The sequence below is a fragment of the Neofelis nebulosa genome, chromosome 1 (assembly GCF_028018385.1).
Source record: "Neofelis nebulosa isolate mNeoNeb1 chromosome 1, mNeoNeb1.pri, whole genome shotgun sequence".
NCBI lineage: Eukaryota > Metazoa > Chordata > Mammalia > Carnivora > Felidae > Neofelis > Neofelis nebulosa.
This window is the reverse complement of record NC_080782.1, coordinates 161,217,113-161,235,708: the sequence shown is the minus strand read 5'-3', so window position 1 is coordinate 161,235,708 and position 18,596 is coordinate 161,217,113. Positions and strand designations below refer to the sequence as shown.

Genomic DNA, 18,596 nt, shown 5'->3' with positions numbered 1-18,596 from the left:
GCACCAGCTAAGCCAGCTGTTTCCCCGGACAACCACTGCTTCCGGAGCACAGGAAGTCGTCTGAATTTCTGTTTATTTGTTTGTTTGTTTGTTTGTTTTGGTGGGGAGGGGCAAAGAGAGAGGGAGAGAGAGAGAATCCCAAGCAGGCTCCACACGGTCAGTGCAGAACTCAACACAGGGCTTGAACTCACGAATCATGAGATCATGACCTGAGCCAAAATCAAGACTCAGGCGCATAACCAATTGAGCTACCCAGGTGTCCTATCACCTGTCTGAATTTTAAAGGGAATAAACTTTAAAATAGTCAAGGCCCTGAGAATACCTCTATGCTTAAGGGACCATGTCTTCCTGTGCAAAAGGTTCCAAATTAGCACCCTTGGTTAGGACCATTGTGGGGTCCTGCTCTACTGGACCTTCCCTGAACACATTACGAGGGGAATGAATCAGTGCTGAGGAGGCCTCAGGGTTGCCCTTTATACACTATCAGCTGAGCATTGAGCCAGGCCTGGGCACAGAGGCCACGAGGGGCCATTCCCACACCCACGGAGGGCAGGCCCATGTCAGTGTCACAGGGAGACTGGCCAATGGGCCTCTTTCTGTCCACTCCAGCCGCAGCCACAAGTGCAGACAGGCAAAGAGCTGCAGAGAAATGCCCGAACCAGGGCCACTGGCGGAGGCTGGCTGTGGAACAGCAGAGAACACGCACACGCTCTCCCAGGGGAAGCTGACTGTCCAACCCTCACAACCTCACATCACAGGCTGGGGTTTCTTGAAGGCTGGAAGGCCATGGAATGAGTGGTGTTATTATTTACTCCCCACCATGCTCTACAAAAGACTGCAGATGACTTACATTAAATACGCCTAATAAAACAGAAAAATGTAAAAAGTATTTAGAAAATTAAGAACAGAGGGGCACCTGGGGGGCTCAGTCGGTTGAGTGGCTGACTTGACTTTGGCTCAGGTCATTATTCAGGGTCATGGGATCAAGCCCTGTGCTGAGCTCTGTGCTGAGTGAGGAGCCTGCTTGGGATTCTATCTCCCTCTGAACCCTCCACTGTGCACCAGCTCTCTCTCACTCTCTCAAAAAAGAAAGAAAATTAGGAACAAAGAAACAGAAATGGGAACAGACCAGGGCAAAAACAGGATATACATATGCAGATTTCTGGGTGGAAACATCAGGCTCCATGCTGAGGGCCCTGAGGGTTAAGGGCGGCCATTGTACCCCAGGCACCTTACCACCCAGGCTCAGTAGGGATATCATTGTCCAGGCAAAGCCACCAGGGTGAGCAAAGCCACAGGGAACTTTCCTACACACAGAGTCCTCCCCAAGAACAAGGCTTCCAGGTGCACAGTGTGACCTCATAGTCTCCTGTGACAAGACCTGACCCAGTGGCCACAGTGGGATACGTGGAGCAGGGCACTACCTCCGCCACGAGTTCCAAGGTGTGCAGCAACAAGAAAACTGAGACGTTCATTGCCCTTGCCTGATGCAGCCACAGCAAGTCCAGGGTAACAATATAAATTGTGTTCGCAAATCAAGTGAGAGGTCTTACAAAGATTCTCCTGGGACCACACAGGAGGTAGCCCTGACCACGGCCTTGCTCCAAAGGTGAACTCCATAATGACTAAAAATACCCGGAGCCCACTGAGGCACGCCTGAAAAAGTCACCAACAGCCCCTTGAAACCCGACCCGACCTACCACGGCCTGATCAAAGCGTGTGCTGGTCAGAGGAATGAAGACACCGTTAGAAGCACTGTGAATTCGCATAGCCACAATGGGCAGGGAAGAACCTCATTCTGAACGAAATGTGGCCCTGCTGTCCTAGAGCCCTAAACCTAACCCGAAACCCTAACCATAAACCCTAACCCAACACTAACCCCTAATCTTTACCAAACCTTAAACCCTAAACCTAACTCTGCCCCACACCCCAACCCTAACCCTAACCCGTAACCCTAACCCCAATCCTAACCCCTAACCACAACCCTAAACCCTAACCCCAGCCCTAACCCCAACACTGACCCTAAACCCTAACCCTAACCCTAACCCTAAACCTTAACCCTCCATGGAGGACAGAGCCCTCCGTGGCAGGAAGCCAGGAAATAGTAGTGAAGGAATGAGGGAGGCAGGGAGCCGCTGTGGATGGGCAAGAGCCTGAGGGGGTACTGATGTGGATACAGCTTGGTGTGTCTCCCACAGTCACTGCGAGCAAGCCTCCTGACAAGATGCACCCAGGGGACGTGCTCACCTCTGTGAGATTCCTGACAAAATGTGTCACCTGAACCTACCAGGGTGGACGCCCCGACACTCCCAAATTGAGGGACGCCCATAAAAAACTGTCCGTGTGCTTCAAAAACACCAAGTCTGCAAACCACAGAGAAAGGCTGAGGGATGTTCCAGATGAAGGACATGACAGAATGAATGCATCACTGGGTGCTGGTTTCAGGACACACAATGGGTGTAAAGATCACTACAGCACAGCTGATGGCGAGGGGTAACAATGCTACCCCAGCGCTGGCGTCCTTTGGTGGCTGTTCAGGTCATACAAGGAAGTTCTTGTTTTTAGGGAATGAACCAAAATATCTATGTGGTTCAGAAACACATACACACGTGGAGAGAAATGAAGAGATAGAAACAATGGAGTACGCTCAGCAAATGGGAAAATGAAACAACCAGCAGTTCTGGGATGGGGACGTGGGAGCCATGGGAGACACGGGATGGGGACGTGGGATGGAAACGCGGGAGCCCTGGGATGGGGACATGGGATGGGGACGCGGGAGCCCTGGGATGGGGACGCGGGAGCCACGGGATATGGACGTGGGAGCCCCGGGATGGGGGACGTGGAAGCCCCGGGATGGGGGACGTGGAAGCCCCGGGATGGGGATGTGGAAGTCCTGCTCTATTGTTGCTGCTTTCCTGTGAGTTCAAAACCAGATCAAAATTAACACTTCCACAGAAACCCCACAGGGTCCCAGAGCCAGTCCGTGGCCCCGGAGCTGCAGGGAAGCACTTTCTGGCAGGTTCTGCCTTCCCCAGCCAGCCTAGCTGCTGGGCTCTACAGCAGGTACAAGTGGGGGCCCACCATGGAGACACAACACTCACGTTCTTCATCTTGAAGGACTCCTCCTCCAGTCTCTCCACTGCCAGAATGTTCTCGATGGGAATGCTGCACAGAGGCTGGTCTCCTGTAGCAAAAAGGGGCTCTCTTAAGGGGGCGGGCGAGAGGTGGCATGGGTACGCAGCACACAGACCACGGGCTTAAGGGGTTTGGAGTCGGAATGCTGCAGAACACCCCAACCTCACACCGTGTGCCAAGCAGGACCCGGTGCTGCCTCCCAGGAAGCCTAAACCCTCTAGCCACACACTGTCAGGAGCCATGTCAGATCTGGGGGGACACAGCCAACACGGGACCCTGATTCCTACGCCTGGCGCCCACCTGCCCAGGCTACCCTGGTGATTATGCTCCTGTGGTAAGAGACGGCTTGCTCTGTGGGACACTTACTCTTTGTCCTTCATTTCACTCCGGAAAAGCAGGTGGTTAACCCCATCAGGGCCATAAACAAGGCTCTGGTCTCTCAGAAAAAAGTATGTGAAATCAAATAAAAAGCTGATTTTTCCCATTACCTTTGTTTTTCTGGTAGGCAAACTCATGGTTGGTCAGGCGGAACCATCTTTTCTTAAAATTCTTCATTCCAAAGCGTTTCCGTCCCTGTGCCCTCTTAATCATGAACCTGTGTGAGCAGGACATCTTTTCGGAGGATGCTGGAGCTCGGGGCACATACCCTGCCTTCCCCACCCCACAGCCTGAGGTCATGTCTGCAACATCAAAATAAGCTGCCCCTTTTGTGTCTGTGACACAAGATGCAGCCTGCAGACTTTCAACATTGTTCTACTTCCAAGTGATAGGATTAAAAATCAAAAGGCAAACATCTCTACTTTGGAAACCTTTAGTCCCTGTGCTGGTGTTAACTTTAAATTACAAGTTGGCAAGGACACCAGGTTCATCAGTCCCTAAGCAAGCAGCTGCCTGTCCTCATTTCCCACACTGGAAGCGTCAACTGCAGATGCCATGAGGAGAAAGGGGCCATGGCAGGTGCACCCCAGGAGGGAAAGAGGGACTGGAACCCCTCCTCCCGGGCAGGCAGCAGATGCTTCAGGAGTGGGGGGGGGGGTCTGATGGAGGGCTGCACCAAGCTGGGTGGTTCAGCCTCCTTCCCTTCCCTTCTGCTGACGGCGTTTCTCCGCTCAACACGGTCCGCAGAGCACAGGTGTGCAGAAAGGGAAGTGAACAGCACCACGTCTCAGACATGCCCTGCATGCAGTCTTGGTGGATCTGAGACATGCACAAAGGCCACGCTTCTCTGGTCTGGCCACCTCTGACCTGGGAGGCCACCAGCCACGTGGCAGAGGTGCCCGGGATGCCACAGCAGACACGGGACTTACCCTTCCTTGAGCAGAATGGGCTGCTCGATGCTCTTGGGGTCTCTTCTCCCAGAAGACGAGATCAAATCTAAGAACTGGTGTGGGATAGAATGCAGATGCTTAAAGGCAAAATGGCTTGAAAACACTCCTTCTTGCACAGAAAGTTCGCCAGGACGCGGTCTCTCTGACAGCACAGCAGAGGGGAAGCCGCCCCTGGGTTCCTGGGTCAGAGTCCTGCACAAGTCTCCACTGCGGCCGGAAAGCTTTGGTCCCGACCCCCCAGGGTGGGTCTCCCCGAACCCCAGCTGCGGCCTCACCTGACGGCTGCCAGGCTCAGTGACACCCAGAGGCCTCCCTGCGTGTGAACAGGTGACCCGAGGACACAGCTCTGCTGGAGCGTGAGGCAGCACAGGGCCCCTCCCGCCTTAGCCTGACTGTTCCACGACCCACCTGGATCCCTTCCAGCAATTACCACGTGCCCCCAGCTCCTGCCCCTTTCTCCCTTCTGGGTCCTGGCTTTTACGGTTTCTGAAAGCTAAACATGTGTGACTGTTTCCAAACACCACAGAAAAAGTAAAGCTTCTCAGAAGAGATTCTCCCCACATGCCATGTCCCTAACTCCAGGCCTGGGTCCCCGGGCTCTGTGACCCTGAGGCGTTTGTGGGGGTGACCAGGAGCAGACAGCCAGGAAGGGCAAGGTAAGGGGTTCACAGAACAGACGGGGCACCCCACCACTTGGTGGGGGGGGGTACTCAGGTATGAGATGCTGGGTCCCGAAGAGGAGTGGTCAGGAAGGAGCTGGGAGGGTGGCCACCGCCACTATGAATGCTCTGAACTCTTTAAAATGGTTAACAGTCAGGGGCACCTGGGTGGCGCAGTCGGTTAAGCGTCCGACTTCAGCCAGGTCACGATCTCGCGGTCCGTGAGTTCGAGCCCCGCGTCAGGCTCTGGGCTGATGGCTCGGAGCCTGGAGCCTGTTTCCGATTCTGTGTCTCCCTCTCTCTCTGCCCCTCCCCCGTTCATGCTCTGTCTCTCTCTGTCCCAAAAATAAATTAAAAACGTTGAAAAAAAAAAAAAATTAAAAAAAAAAAAATAAATAAAATGGTTAACAGTCAATTCCATGTTAAGTGAACTTTAGCCCAATCTTTTTAAAGCCAACTATTTCTCAGGAAAGATGCACAACACAGGGGTAGTAAGTCCACATTAACCGACGTCCGTACTTACGTTTTTTACTGCATCAGCATATTTTTGCTCATTGAAGAATTCATAAAACGCAGCCATGTAGGATTCCTTAAAACTGGCCTAAAATGGAACAAGTCACTTAGCAAAGGCCCACAGGTCTCTCGGCTCATGGCCCAAAACTGAGAAATCTAGAGGCACGGGTCATGACCAGCTTCTGTTGTGGGGACCTGGCGAAGGGGAGGGAGCAGGTCTCCTGGTGGTGGACCGTGAGGGCACAATGCTGCCCAGCGCTCAGCCTGGGCATGGCCCATGGCAGCCACACAAGCCACCAAAGCTGTGTTTGGGAAACTCAACTATGGAGGGTAGGGGGTCCCTCAGTGAGTTCTTTGCTACAAACGACCCAACATCCCTGCTCATGTGGACACTAACACCTAGGTTCCAGGTCTATGGAGCCTACACTGGCACCCAGGTGAGGCTGCTGCCAGAGCCCTTTCTGTGACTGGGGTAGGGGCGGGGTCTCCCAGAGCCCTATCTGTGATGGGGAGCAGGGGCGGGGGCTCCCAGAACCCCTTCTGTGATAGGGGGCAGGGGCGGGGGCTCCCAGTGTGGGGAAGTTGGGGCACCCCTCACGAATACATGTAGGGACTTCAAAAGAACCACTCCTGATACTCTGCCCCAATGAGCACCCTTTACACACGTAGGTCACTTTACTGTTTCTGGGCATGCAATGAGGTTTGTGCAGACCTCAGACCCAGCAGGAGCTTCTTTATCCAAGTTTCCACCTAACACAAACTGGCATGGACGGGCAGAGAAGAGCAATCATGCCCATCGGCTGGCTGTTGGCCACCACACAGCTTATTTTACTCAGTTCATAGAAAGCCAAGCGTTTCCCCAGAGGTGGCTGCTTGTCTGCCAGGGACTGGACCCCACAAAGAACAGAACGAGGGGGGCTGGGCTGGGGGCTTCTGCACATCCCCACTTGAACCCTTTCCAGACAGAAGGGGCGGCCTCACTCCACCCGATCAGCCGTCCCTGCAGATCCACCCATGGTCTTCAGCCCCAGGGAACACGCCCAGCTGTCCCCACATCACTATCACCAAACATAATGTCCTCGGACCTGCCCATCAGGACCCTTGTCCCTGGGGCAGACCCTCAGGGCCAGGAGGGCCAGCACAGGACTGCTGGCCGCCCATGGGCCACAAGCCTGCCTCTGGCACGCATCCTCAGATGCTCAAGACCAAGGCTGCTGCGTGGGGCTGGGCCCCGTGGTCTCTGAATCCTGACACAGGCATGGATGTGATAGCCACCCCTTCAGGTGATGGTAACGCAGCATACGCTCCTGTGATACCCCCCAGCTGCGTGTCGGTCTGACATGATTTCAAATCTACTTATTTGTGGCAAAAATGAAATTGTGGCTGGGAGCATGGCCTTCCCAGTCACTGGTAAGCAGCCCGGCCTCACTGACATTTGTCAGCAGAAACACAGGAGAAGCTCTGGCCTGGGGACAGTGAGTCTGGGAGGGCCTCAGCAACTCCCCTAGGCTGTGTTCCCTAGCAACAGTTGCTCTAGCAACAGGGACTTTTACTTTTGTCTGGGGCCTATGTCATTGCTGACCTTTCTCTGGGGAAGACATGAAGACACTGAATTTGGACTTTATTCCTTCCCCCTCCCCTTGCCTGGAGCCCAGTGGCATTACTCCATCACTGGTTCGGGGTATGTTATTTCTTTACTGCTTATTAACAGACGCTATCCGCCATGCTACTGGGCTTATGAAATATCACTGTGAATTACAATTCCCACTGTGAACCTGCGTTAAGTACAGGATTCACAGAATTGAACTCGGTCTCTGAGGATAATTTGCCCCAAACAAAACAGTCTCAAAAAGCAAAGTTTCACAGCTCAGCAGGGCAGAGAAGCACTTGCAAGCTGCTGGAATGTTCTATGAGCATGCTGGGTGGGCATTTGGGTGGGCTTTATTATTCCTTCTCTTATAATTGTGTTGAACACACTCTCTTTTGTGTTAAAAAGATGAGACGGTTAAAATAAATGACTTACAGATTTTGATTTGGACAAGCTGCCAAGCGTTTGAATGGTCTTCGAGATAAGCGTCAGCGTTCTCGATGTCTGCGGGTCCTGCCAGGCGGGAAGGGGCAATGTGAGTTTCATTTGTTTTATAGAAATGCTTGACTGAACCCAGAATCACACAGCCACAAATGGATGACGCCACCTGAAAGCCCCCCAGCACCAGCGTGCTGCCAGGAAGTAACAGGAAGCAGACAAACACTGGATTTGGGAAAAGTCCCCCTAGGTCCCTCGTCATCGTGTGTTGGGACCTGCTCCTGATGCAGGCTCCCAGGCCATCGCGGACTGGACCTCAGCACGTCCACGTGGCACCAGCCGGGGGTCCCCGCAGTGCAGGGTGAGGACAGTGGCTGCGAACAAGCACCCAGCCCGATACGCACAAGGGGATCTCCCTGTGCGGTTCTGAGTCCCTTCAGGTGGCCTCACCCAGGGTGTCCCCTCAGGGTCTGGAGGTTTAATCTAAAACCAATAGATGGAAAGGGCCGCTTGAATCCCTGCTGCCCTGCACTTCCCGCCAAGCGCAGTCACCACTGGGCGCTCTCTGCTGGCACATCACTAGTGTGAGCGCTCAGAGCCTGTGGCCCTGAGGAACTCAATGTTTGCTGATTGAGTGAATATGTGCCTGAATGTATCCAAGATCACAAATGCTCCATTTTTCTCAAGGTGGGAGTGAAATCCTGGTCACAGCATCCAACTGTGTCTATAGGCACAGCTTAGAAAGGCCACCAACCCTTCATGTGCATAGAGGGGTTCAGGGCGCGTGGTTGTACAATGCGCTGCCCCTTCCCTCTTCCTCAGCACACCTGCTGGCTCAGGAGGGCGGGTGTACTGGTTTACGGGGCTGGCACTCACTTACCGTGTGGTGAGGCGTGAGCTGGAAGAGGTTGGGGGACAAGATAGCAGGAGCGAAAAACCTCAGGAAAATGAAGCTGCTCACAGCTGTGTACCGCACATCCAGGTCATCTGTGGCCAGGATACAGACAGCCAGCTCAACAAGCCTTCTGGGGGTGACAGCGGCGAGCCCAGGGGTCTGTCCAGCAACCCTGCCCCTCCTGAGGGTCTGTCCATGCCCCATTGCTGCTCTCGCCTGACCATTACTAAAAGCTCGGGACCTTTTGGTGGCCGGGTTGTAACACACTGGAGCTGGTTCACCAGCTGGCCAAAGAGTGAGGCTTGGGTGCCTGGTACCCCCCTGCCAGGCAGAGTGAGGCCTGGGTGACTGGTAACCACCCCCCCCCCAGGTTAGAGTGAGGCTTGGGGGCCTGGTACCCCCCCACCCAGGGCAGAGTGAGGCTTGGGTGCCTGGTAACCCCCCCCACCTCCACCCCCGCCCAGGCAGAGTGAGGCTTGGGTGACCGGTAACCACCCCCCAGGGCAGAGTGAGGCTTGGAGGCCTGGTACCCCCCCCACCCAGGGCAGAGTGAGGCTTGGGGGCCTGGTACCCACCCCTTCCCTCCCAGGCAGCAGTGCTCTGACATGTTTGGAAAGCAGGAGGTCCTGTCCACAGAGTGGGTGCAAGGCCCAGGCTCCAGTGCTGAAGAAGCTACCCCGGTGGGTAGGTGGGACGGGGTTTCTGTCAGGTCCACGGGGACTGCTCTGGGGGCTCAGGGGTCCCCTGAGGCAGCAGGATGCACCTGGGCTGACTCAAGGGCTCCTCGGGGAAGGATGGCACAGAGCCATGGGTGGGGACAGGTCAGGGGATCAGGCCCCACACTGCCCCCTCAGCCTTCCAAGCCCTGGCCTAAGCCTGCATCCTGATGCTGAGTTAGGGACCCGATGCTTCCCACCAGGGCAGAACACCGCTGTTTTGCCCGTGGGCAGGTCTGCACAGGGTGGCTCCGGTGCCTCCCTGAGGAATTGGCAGAGTTTGAAAAGAGGATCAATCCCTGGGATCTGTCTTGCCCCAATTCCAGAAAGGGCTTCTCCGGTCTTTCTTGAAAATGCAGCAAGCCTGACCTGCATGACACTGGGCACTGAGCAGGGCCTCGACCTGCCACAGTCAGAACTGCTGAGAGCCAGGAGAGTGGCTTCTCTGACCAGACAGGCCCAGACTCAGAGAAATTCATGCTCCATCCCAAATAAACCACTGGGACAAAACCTGGCCAGCTGCCCTTCCTCTCTGGGATCGGGGCTCCCCGGGGGCAGCTGCAATTGGGCTCTGGCGCTGACTCAGCGGCTACAGCTTACAACCACCTTTACGTGGACTCTGAACGTCACTTCTTGGCCTTGTGCCATCCAGGAGAGGTAAGAGGAGCCGCCCAGTGAGGGGCTGTGGGTATGCCCGCACAGAGGACTCACCCTGGAAGCGCTTGGCAGCCGCCTCCCGAAGAGAGAAGAAAATGTCACACATGACGGTCGGGCAGCTCACTCCCGATTTGGTGATGATGTTGAAGATGCGGTCAACGTACTGCCGAAGATTCTCCTGCAACAGGATGTGGGTGGAACACCCTGCCAGTGCCTGTGCAGGTCCCGGGCCGGCCATGAGGAGCACTATGGCCACACCCGGGAGGGAGTCAGAGGCCGGGGACTGGCACAGAGCTTCCCACCGGCATTTGCAGAAGGGCCTCTCTATGCAGCCACAGTAGCCCCGTGGGGAGATACTGGAGCTCTGGGGTGCGGGGCAAGCCCCACTGACTCCCTCCTCTGCTCCGACCTCATAACTGGGCGCAGAGATACAGTTCCCTGGAATGCACCTCCCTGACGGCAAAAAGTGTTTTCTGTGAAAGCATGAAAAAGACTTAGCATAACCTGCCAAATCAGAGTTTTGCTGTTTTGAAAAACAGGACACCACTCTGCAGGGACACAGGGGCAGGTGGCCCGGGTTTGGGACCCAGGTCTGTTGCAGCTGGAGGACAGACCAGGCCAAGAAGAAGCCAGGCCATGAGGCCAGCCTGGTAGGGAGGCTCCCATGATCCCAGGAGAGGGGGAGGTGCAGGCACCTAGTGCGCCAGGCCAGGAGCGCCACTAGCCAGCAGAAAGCGGCGGAGAGTGGCGGTGCACGGCAGGTGAGATGACCAGTCCCCCACCACAGGCTCCGGTGGCATCCTGTGGGGCACATCCCAGTGGGGCCCCCACCCCAAATCCTACAGAGATGCTAAGCACCCCAGGTGGCCCCGGGCCCCAATCCTGCACATGGGTGACAGGCCCCGGAGGGTGCTGAACAAACCAGAAATCCTTACCATGTTGTTCTCAAGGTTTTCTCCGTCTTTCAGTTTCACAGGGTCAATTTCACAGGATTTGTGGCTCTGGCATATCTGGAAAGAGAGGTTAGGGCAGGGAGTGAGGGACACAAAGCCCTGGGTCTCAGGCAGGTGCAGGTCAGGGGCATCAGCCTCAGGAAGGACACCAGGAGCCACAGCCAGCCCCCGAGACACAGGGTGGGAGGGGTGGCGTTCAGAGCAGCCAGACACCGGCCTCGGTCCGTGAGGACACAACTTCCTTGAAGACCCTTCTGGGTCAGCTCACGTGGCATCAAGCTTCATAAAGTTTAACAATGTGATTACTTCAGTGTGGCCAAGCTTGCATATGGATCAAACTGTGTGATTTTAACACGAGTTTAAGCTTCCTCACATTGCAAAGAGCTTGCATTTTATGAAGCTGTTCTGGGGAATGCTGCTGGGGATCCCGTCCGAGGTCAGGTGAGGAGCTCAGAGCCACGTGGAAAGGAAGTGTGTGGAGCCCCCAGCTGTGCCTGGCAAGACATGACTGGCTCACAGATTTGGGGGACCCCTGCCTAAATAAAGGGGTGCTCTCCAAAGAATCAGTTTTTCTCTTGTATGTCCCTTTGTCTTTACCAGAATGATAGATTTTCTGAAGTGAGCAATTTTTATTTTAATGTTTATTCGTTTTTGAGAGAGAGAGACAGAGACACAGAGAGAGACAGAGACAGAAAGAGAGAGAGAGAGAGAGAGAGAAGGAGGGAGGGAGGGAGGGAGACAGTGCGAGTGGGCAAGGAGCAGAGAGAAGGAGACACAGAATCCGAAGCAGGCTCCAGGCTCCGAGCTGTCAGCACAGAGCCTGACATGGGGCTCGAACCCACGAACTGAGAGATCATGACCTGAGCTGACGTTGGGCACTCAACCAACTGAGCCCCCCAGGTGCCCCAGCCCTCCGTGCATTCTTGAGTGAGCATGGCATTTACCCTCAAGTAAGCATTTTCTTAATTTGAGGAAATGAAGGAGGTTCTGGAATACACACGGAAGGTCCCTGTGGGGATGCTGGGAAGAGGTCCCTGTGGGGATGCTGGGGATGCTGGGAAGGTCCCTGTGGGGATGCTGGGAAGAGGGTGACCTTAGTCTTCACGCAGGTGTTCCCCCCCACACCCCGGGTGCTGCCTTCTCTGCATCCGCCTATGGTCCACAGGGAAGCGCCAGTGTGGTGGGGAGGGGTCCGTCACCCCCTGACTCACTTCCTCTATGGTGGGGAGGGGTCCGTCACCCCCGTGCCTGTGGGCCCTGACTCACCTCCTCCATGGCAGGGAGGGGTCCGTCCCCCCATGCTCACCTCCTCTATGGTGGGCTTCAGGGTCACGTGCAGGTAATGCATCCCTGCCAGTTTCATTGTCTCATCGATACACTTGGAGGTCAAGGAGTTTCCTCGGAAGATGGTGTTGGGGTCCCTGTAAAACAGTGGTGGAGACAACTGTCTTTCAGGTAACAGGTGTCAACAGAAGCAGAGCCTGTGAGCATAGTCCAAGGAGGAAGAGACCAGCTCACCCTGTTGAGTCTGCTTCCAGATGCCCTGGAGGAAAACAGACCCGCCCCGATGTCCCACAGCTGGGAATCCTGAGCCCTGGGCCCTATCTGTGTAACAAACCCCTGTGGAGAGAGCTGCCCCACCATTCTACAGAACATCCACCCGCCCACTGCCTCACCCGTGTGAGGCTCAGTTCTGCATAAGTTCAGGCTTCTAAGGACCAAGCTGGGGTCACACAGAAGTGCAGCAGGACAGTAACCCTAACAGGCTGTGCTCCACACCTTCTTGCAACTAGGGTGCATTCTAGATCTTTCTAAACCAGGAGCTCCAGGGAGGCATTCTTCTTGGCAGAACCCACCCCCACGGAATGGGCGCAGGTCCTGGGGCAGCAGCGACCTGGCCTTCTGCTGCGGGCCTAATGTGAGCCGACAGGAGCTGAACCCACCCCCAAGGCAACTACAACGGGTGCCCTGTTTACCCCCTTCTCGCTCACATACCTCGGGATTTCCAAGGGAAAAGGTGTGTTTTTGAGGAACAGTGAGGGTGTCTCTGGAAGAAAACCTATAACGGTCACTTCAGCTGGCCCAAACCTGCGCTGACCAGCGTTGAGGGAGACTGCTGCTGCCCAGGTCACCCAGACTGCCCCCGCGCAGCCCCTCACTCACTGGGTCCTCCGGACCTCGGCGTTGGCGATGGCGCTGATGAAGGGCACGACCCGGCCATAGTGCAGGAAGAGCCTCACCAGCGGGATGGCGGCCTCCTGCTTTTCCTTGCACACCTCGCCCAGGATGTGAGCTGCGGATGCGGACACCGGCTGTGGGAAGGAAAGACACCATGGGACCCCAGTTGGAGCCCCCCCAGCCGTGGGGGCTGGTCAGTGGGCTGGGATCCCGGCGGAGGCTGAGGGGTGGAGTCGGGCTGGGGGCGGGGTCTGGGGGTGGAGCTGGGGTGGGGGCAGGGGGTGCAGCCGGGGTCAGAGCCAGGGCGAGACTGGGGGCGAAGCTAGGGGCGGGGCGGGGGCTGGAGGGCGGGGTCCGGGGATGGAGTCGGGCCAGAGGCGGGGCCCGCAGGAGAGGCCAGGGTCAGGGCTGGGGGCGGAGCCAGGCTGGGGGAGGGGCCCGGGGGCAGAGCGAGGGGAGGGGGGGGCAGGGAGGCAGGGGGTGGAGCCAGGGGCTAGAGCAGGGAGCTGGAGGTGGAGGGCCAGAGGCTGGGGTGGAGCCAGGGTCGGGAGGGAGGGTGTGGGGGGGCAGGGGGCTGGGGGTGGAGCCGGCGGGGGGTGGGTAGAGGGGCAGCGGCTGGGGGTGCAGCCAGGGTCGGGGTGGGAGGGGCAGGAGGCTGGGGGTGGAGCCGGGGTTGGGATAGGGGCTGGGGGCTGAGCCGGGGTCCAGGGTGGGTGGAGGGGCTGGGGGTGGAGCCGGGGTGGGGGGCAGGGCAGGGCGGTCCGCTGGCGTGCAGATGGTAGCAGGTGGCCCAGGGCGCAGCGCGCACAGGTACCTCCACATCCGCAGACTTCAACAGCAGGTCCCGCAGCGGGCCGTAGTAGTCGGAGGAGAAGACGTGGTCTTCAGTGTAGACCACATTCAGCCGCAGAGATCCCAAGTCCCCTGGCTTCAGGCTCTTGCTGCCGTTGTCTCGGGGCTGAAGGAAGTACCTGGGAGCAGAGCACAGGGAAAGGGCTGTGTGAGGCGGCAGCACCAAGGGGCTGGTTCCCTCCAGGCTGCGCCCAGGGCTCTGCTCTGGCTGGTGGCCCGTCATGCGCTGTGCCGGGGTCTGAGGTAGGAGGGAGCTCCAGGGCGATTCTGCAGGACACCTCTCTGCTCCCTGTGCCAGGGGTGTGTGGATCGGGCATGTTTGTCATGGGAGACCCCCCCCTGCAGGGTCCGTGTGTCGGGGGCGGGGAGGTCAGTCATTTCCCACGCCCCTCCACCCCCCCCCCCCCCCCCCACCGCCCGCCAGAGGCCTTTCCAATGGAGACCTGCAGGGTCTGTGCCCCGGGGCACCCCCCACAACACGTTGACTACGGAGGAAGAGTCTGCAGAACCACAGACCTAGAAGTTAAGGTGGGAAAGTAGGGAAGGGTGGAGGGAACTGGGATGAGCAGGGGGAAGCAGGTGTGTAAGTAGTCAGGGGAGACTCTGCAGTACCAGAACTGTCCTGTGATGAATGCTCCCCTGCTAGCAATCCGCGGAGCAAAGCTGCGGCTGTTGTAAGGAATGTGCGGGGCCCTGAGCATCCGAGGGGCCTGACCGGGCAGGTAGGCAGGCCAAGCACCAGAGTACATGGGCACTTTCTTGCTGTGTTCTAACCGGACACTCTTCCCTTAGGTCTTCCGCAGTGTGGCCATGCGGGAACACTGCTCTGAGTCTAAGGGCCAGACAGACATGGGTGTTGGTAGCTTGTGTCTGGCCAAGGCACCTGGCTAGGGGTCCACTGGGGCTGTCATGTGAATGTCCCCTCCTGGTTATAGAACTAGGGACAGTTCTGCTCCTCAGTGCTCCTAGCAGGAACCAGAAGCCAGCTGAGGGCTGTGCTGGTACTGTCCTCAGAATTAAAGACACAAATTCTAGTTTCCTGGTGACAGTAAGCCACCATTAGGCAGAACACAAAAATCTACCCACACGGTGAGTTTGTAGATGTGCAGGGCTCTGGTATGTGGCATATGGCCTGTGACACCCCTTGTCCCCATCTTGTGTATCTGTTAAAGGAGAGTGTCTGTGGCTTCACACTAATGACATTCACTGTGATATAAAGTGATTTATGAAATAATCATGAAATAAAACCAAGGCACATTCCTTATGCCAAATACAAAGTACCCAGAGAAAACAGGAGAGGAAGACAGAGAGTAGTGAGACCTGCCTCCTGGGACACATGAGTGAGGCAGGAGGCCGAGCTGAGGGAGATCTGTCTCAAACAGCACCTTGTTCCCTTCCTCAGCAGGTGACACCTGTGACGACGGGCCACGGGGCAGCCTGGAGCAGCAGGGCTCTCCAGGTCAAGGCCCTCAGCCACCACGGCACCCGTGTGCTACCTCTCACCTCACCAGAGCTAGCTGGGAGCACATTCAAAACCAAGGAGGTGGCTAGGAGGGGGCTGACCCGTGTCATCTCATTCTGGCTGTTCCACACTGCCTCAGCCACCCTGTCCCTCCACCTACCAGGAGGGCATGGGGCCAGGCATGCAACCACCTTACCAGGCTTCGTAAGAGCTGGACTGTCGCAGCACGTTCAGCGGAACCCTTAGTTCTCCCAGAAACTCATCTCCAAATTTCAAGTTGCTGGCATTCCAGAGGTCAACTCTGAAAAACAGCCAATGAGGCGCAGATCTCCCATCAGGGATGGCCTAGGGAGGGCAGGCCGACCGCTGTGTTCCTCATCTTCCCCAGAAGGGTCTGGGACAGGGTAGAGCCTTCAGCCCCACAGGCCAGCCTCCATGAAGAGCCACACTGACTGAATACATTTGAGATGTGAGGTCAATGCAGGATGTAACTTTGGAATGAAGACATGTGTTCCTTGGGCCTGGGGGGTAGGGAGAGGAGCCGAGGGCCTGGGGTTAGGGTAAGGGGCCTCCTGCCTTTTCAATAGGATGGGAAGACCATTCACTTGGGTGGAATTCTCACTGTTCCCTCTGATTTGGGGCCATGGTGACTGTACATGTGGGATGGAAGGATGGGATGGACGGACGGTGTTTCCGGGTGCTGACAAGCAAACATCGTGTGTCCCCCACAGTAACCAGAGATTACTCCATGAGCTGAAAGTCTACGGTTCTCACCACACTTGGTGGTCACGGGGAAAATTTTGGAAGACCACACCAGCCCTCTGTTGCCCCTGAGGTCTGAGCAGGAGCCGCAGGCATCGTTGGGGGGTATAGGGTGTGCCACAGGAATCCAGATGCATCAGGGACATGGAGAGGAACAATGTCCCTTGGCATTTTTAGCATAAACAAAGAGCCTTTAATCTGCCAAGCGACACCTTAGCAATGGGCCAAAAAGTTTCCAGCCAGTCTTTTCTTCTTTTTAATAAGAGAAGCATTTAAAAATATTTTGGGTTTGTCTGTTTACAATACAACAGCTAGAGGGGCGCCTGGGTGGCTCAGTCGGTTAAGCGTCCGACTTCAGCTCAGGTCATGATCTCACGGTTCGTGAGTTCCGGCCCCCCGTCGGGCTTTATGCTGACAGCTCGGAGCCCGGAGCCTGCTTCAGATTCTGTGTCTCCCTCTCTCTCTGTTCCTACCCCACTCACATTCTCTCTCTCTCTCAAAAATAAATAAACATTAAAAAAAAATTTAATTTAAAAACAAACAAACAACAGCTAGGGAGGGCTTCACTCTTGAATTTAAAGCCAAGTCTTGTATAAACACTTCTTTCTCTGAACAAGAAAGGGGACCCGTGTCTGGGGGAGCTGGGGGAGCCTCTGACCCCCAATGGGACTTACAGACGTGTTTGGAAATGGAACACTTAACCTAAGTCTGTGCTCAAGCCAAGACCAGTGTGTGGAGGCTGGCTTCCCTCAGGACTCGAAGCCACAAGAGGAATGGAGAAAGAGGCCAGGGGTCCCACATGTGGGGGAGGGAGGGGCCTCAGTCCACGCCCCACACCTGACAGCCCCCACCGGCCCAATCCCCACCCTCTGCCCCCATGGCCTGGTTATGGTTCAGAGGCCTGAATTGTCACTGGAGGCTCAGGAGACACCAGGGTGCCCCTCAGTTGAACGTCTGTGGTATGTCCAGTCACATCTCATGCCCCTCAAGAAGCCCTGACCCTACAGGAAGGCAGATTGCAAACCATGTCAGATCTGAAGAATTCCTCAGGTTCTGGTGAGCAGGTCAGACCTAAACATGGATGATGGGAAAGGACGCCAGGTGATGGTCTCACAAGGCGCTGGGAGGGAGGCCGTAGAGAGGCTGGGCTCCCAGGGGCTACAGCCAGTGGGCATGAAGCCTCGGAGTAGCCCCTAGAATGGATGCCAGGGGACCTCTCGTGCAGCCTGTGCACACCATGGGCTTGACCGTGAGCACCCCGAAAGCAACAGGACCTCGTGCTAGGCTGGGTGAGGCCACCGGGTGGACAGAGCCTCACACACACTAAGCAGCTTGACCTCGCCTCTGAAAAAATACTGCAGCGTGAACTCCAAAACCACATTTGTCCCTTGGGTTAAGTAAATGTCCTCTCAGCCACCACCCAACAACTGGGAAGTTTACAGCTCTTACTTCAAGCAACTCCCAGTGTCCTACTGTTAAAATTAGCAGAAAATTGAAAATTCCTCTCTCTCCTTTCCCTTATTTGTAGAAACAAAACGAAAACCAACAGAAGAGGTGAGTTCAGACTGCAACCCCCAAGCAGGAGCCTCAAAACCCCAATTCTCGCTCACCGGATTTCAAGTTTGTCTACGTCTTCCTCCTCAAAGTCAAAGTGGGATTTCCGGCTGTAGCTGCAGGGTCTGGTCACCTGGAGGGACAGACGGGCGGAAGCCTGTGTGTGCCACATCACTGCCCACTGAGCACCCCCACGGGCTGGCCACCCCAGGCCCAGGGGAAGAGGCCAAGGGCCCCACACCCAGAGCTGAGGTGGGATCCCAGCCTGCAGGCACACCCTGAGCCCCATCTCCAGGCGGCTGGGGCGCAGCAGGCAGGGCTGTGCCAGCACTCCACATGCTCCGCCTGGCTATCCTCCCAACACCCCCTAAGCACCTGGGCCGGGCCCCTTCCTCCTCAGCCCCAAAGCTCCACACACCTCCCCTCTCCCTCTCCCTCCTGATCTCACCCCTCCCCAACCTCCCATGTCAGCACCTCCACCCTTATGGCATGTTGGCAGTCCATGCCTCTGCCTCCTGAGCAGGGCTCCCGTCCATCCACAGCCTAGCCTGGCCTCAGCCACATCCACCTTCAGCTGAGCCTTCTGAAGGCCCCCTGGAGCCCCCACTAGTTCCCCTCACCTAGCATAGGGGGAGTCTTTCTAAACCTGCACCCCCTGCCTGGCTCACCGTTGGACCTCTTCCTCACTGGGAAGCCTGAAGGTGACTGTGAAATGCCCCTTCTTCCAGGAAGCCCCTCAGAGTCTCGACTGCCTGATATGGTTCACAGTGCTGATAAGGTCTATCATTTGCTGTCTGGCTTCCAGTATGGTGGCCATGAGGTTCCTGCGTGGCACCTAATGTATCCACTGAGTGAATGAATGTGGCTTTGATAGAATTTTAAATAATTTCAATAAAACATTTAAGG

At 56.3% G+C, this 18,596-nt stretch overlaps 1 protein-coding gene across 3 annotated transcripts in view; it reads right to left on the bottom strand.

Annotated features, from left to right (window-relative positions):
- Positions 1-18,596, bottom strand: part of RASA3 (RAS p21 protein activator 3) — a 120,885-nt gene that overhangs the window by 12,004 nt on the left and 90,285 nt on the right. For all 3 annotated transcript variants that reach the window (XM_058741646.1, XM_058741654.1, XM_058741662.1), the window contains 13 exons: positions 17,747-17,823; positions 15,571-15,675; positions 13,875-14,031; positions 13,046-13,194; positions 12,189-12,303; positions 10,865-10,939; positions 9,984-10,107; positions 8,542-8,648; positions 7,659-7,736; positions 5,646-5,723; positions 4,443-4,516; positions 3,624-3,730; positions 3,102-3,184 (listed from right to left, as the gene is read on the bottom strand). In XM_058741646.1, the coding sequence (XP_058597629.1) occupies positions 3,102-3,184; positions 3,624-3,730; positions 4,443-4,516; positions 5,646-5,723; positions 7,659-7,736; positions 8,542-8,648; positions 9,984-10,107; positions 10,865-10,939; positions 12,189-12,303; positions 13,046-13,194; positions 13,875-14,031; positions 15,571-15,675; positions 17,747-17,823 (1,329 nt within the window). The remainder of the gene's footprint in view (positions 1-3,101; positions 3,185-3,623; positions 3,731-4,442; positions 4,517-5,645; positions 5,724-7,658; positions 7,737-8,541; positions 8,649-9,983; positions 10,108-10,864; positions 10,940-12,188; positions 12,304-13,045; positions 13,195-13,874; positions 14,032-15,570; positions 15,676-17,746; positions 17,824-18,596) is intronic.